Raw genomic sequence first — 1,672 nt, 5'->3', positions numbered from 1 at the left:
ATTTGAATCTTGTAGGGCTGCGAGTGTGGGCCATTCTATCAGCTTCTGCGGTCGATTACTGGGAGACGACAAAAAGGCAGGAAGACCATTGGTGAGAACTTCCCGGTAAGATACCGGACAAGATTCTGCCTCACTTACGTTGTTTCTGTAGGATTGCCTTCGACATGGATCGACCGCTTGAATAGCTTGACATCGTCGGCATGCCCTCTCCGCGGGGCTGTGCACGGGTTCTCGGTATGGACTCGGCAACACAGACTCCCTGGTTTCCTACCCCGCTGATGTGGAAGGGTTGGCAGTCGATCCTTCGTGATAAAGTGGCAGATGTCATATATCTCGAAATTCCCCACGCCACGGCGGAGGGCGCAGCTACGTGGACAACGGAAGACATTCCGGCGTGCGAGTTAAGTTGCGTCCAGTTTCCCGCCTGCTTAGATGTACGTTCTGTTATAGCTTTCAAGCTACCTCCTCCTGTCTTCGACTCTCCTGTCATGTCCGTTCTTTGCCAGTTCTATACCCGACTGGTTGCTGACCGAGGCTCGCTCTAGAACAGTAACAACTTTACGGGCCAGTAACGCATTCAAAACCATACGAACAGACAACCCTGACGTTCTGCAAGGCCAGGACACCGTAGGCGCTCGATTGGAAGAAGGGCACGCGCACGCTGGACTGCAGCGCTCCCAGCTCTCGCAACAGCAACGAGCCGGGGTAATCGTCGCGGATCTCGTCCCCTCCCAGAAGCTTTTTGAGCCTATCTTTGAGTCTAATTCACTTGTGGAACCGTTCATGCTCCTTCAGGGTGTTCGCCTCCTTCCCCTCTCTTTGGATGATTCTCGTTCATGGAATGATAGGATCGGTACAAAAACAGTCTTGACTCCAGCTCGAGTAGGAAAGAACGTACTAGTGTGTCGAGAATCAAAGCCCCAGCTTTGATGTCCGTTCTTGATTTCTTGTACACAGAGGCATAGGTCCCTCATATCCTCGCGGCTAAGTCTGTCTAGGGTTGCGATACATGTGCTGGTTTAATCGGGGCTCTGGTACCATTGAGCCATCTGAGGATCCATGAACGAAGCGCCGAAGGACTACCCGCTCAAAGGGATGAGGACAGTGTCCTTTTGCTCGCTAGCAAAGTTGGCGAAAAACAGACTACAGACTACTCCTTCGGTTGGCGGTGTGCGTCTAGGAAGGCAGCATCTCAACATCCGACGTGTCGTGCGAGACATCAGAAACATACAACATCCCGCTGGACGTAACCCTTTCGCCCCAAAGAACACTAACGTATTAAAGTCTCCGAGCCGAACCTCGAGGACAAGTACCGACTGACAGATATGCTAAGATCCAGTATCGCGGTGATTGGTTGACAGTCAAAAGCGTCAAGTGTAGCAGAACACTGAACAATGACACTGAGCGAGAGTGTCTATATCCGTTCTCACACGCAGACATCGCCTCCCCTCGACCCTAGGAGATACCTATGAGCAATCCACGTCTCTTTTATTGCCATATGCGCCTGAACCTGGTAGACAGACCGAGGCATGATCAAGTCCAGCAACGTCGTGGACCGGTCGAGCGATGCGAGGAAACCAACCCACTTAAGACGGAGACGTCATTAGATCTCTGACCAGAGAGAGACGCCAAGGCCGTATATGAGCCAGCCCTTGAAAACAATGAGATGGTT

General features: G+C 52.0%; 1 protein-coding gene across 1 annotated transcript; it reads left to right on the top strand.

The window, feature by feature from the left end:
* Nucleotides 1-200: 200 nt before the first annotated feature.
* On the top strand, nt 201-930 carry CH63R_00551 (uncharacterized protein; the record flags this gene model as incomplete). The annotated part of the gene is made up of 2 exons (XM_018295526.1): nt 201-490; nt 546-930. The coding sequence occupies 2 exons, from the start codon at nt 201-203 to the stop codon at nt 928-930; spliced, it is 675 nt and encodes a 224-aa protein (XP_018163888.1).
* Between the last annotated feature and the right edge of the window lie 742 nt (nt 931-1,672).

This window comes from Colletotrichum higginsianum, chromosome 1, assembly GCF_001672515.1.
Source record: "Colletotrichum higginsianum IMI 349063 chromosome 1, whole genome shotgun sequence".
NCBI lineage: Eukaryota > Fungi > Ascomycota > Sordariomycetes > Glomerellales > Glomerellaceae > Colletotrichum > Colletotrichum higginsianum.
This window is presented reverse-complemented; position numbering and strand designations above follow the sequence as displayed.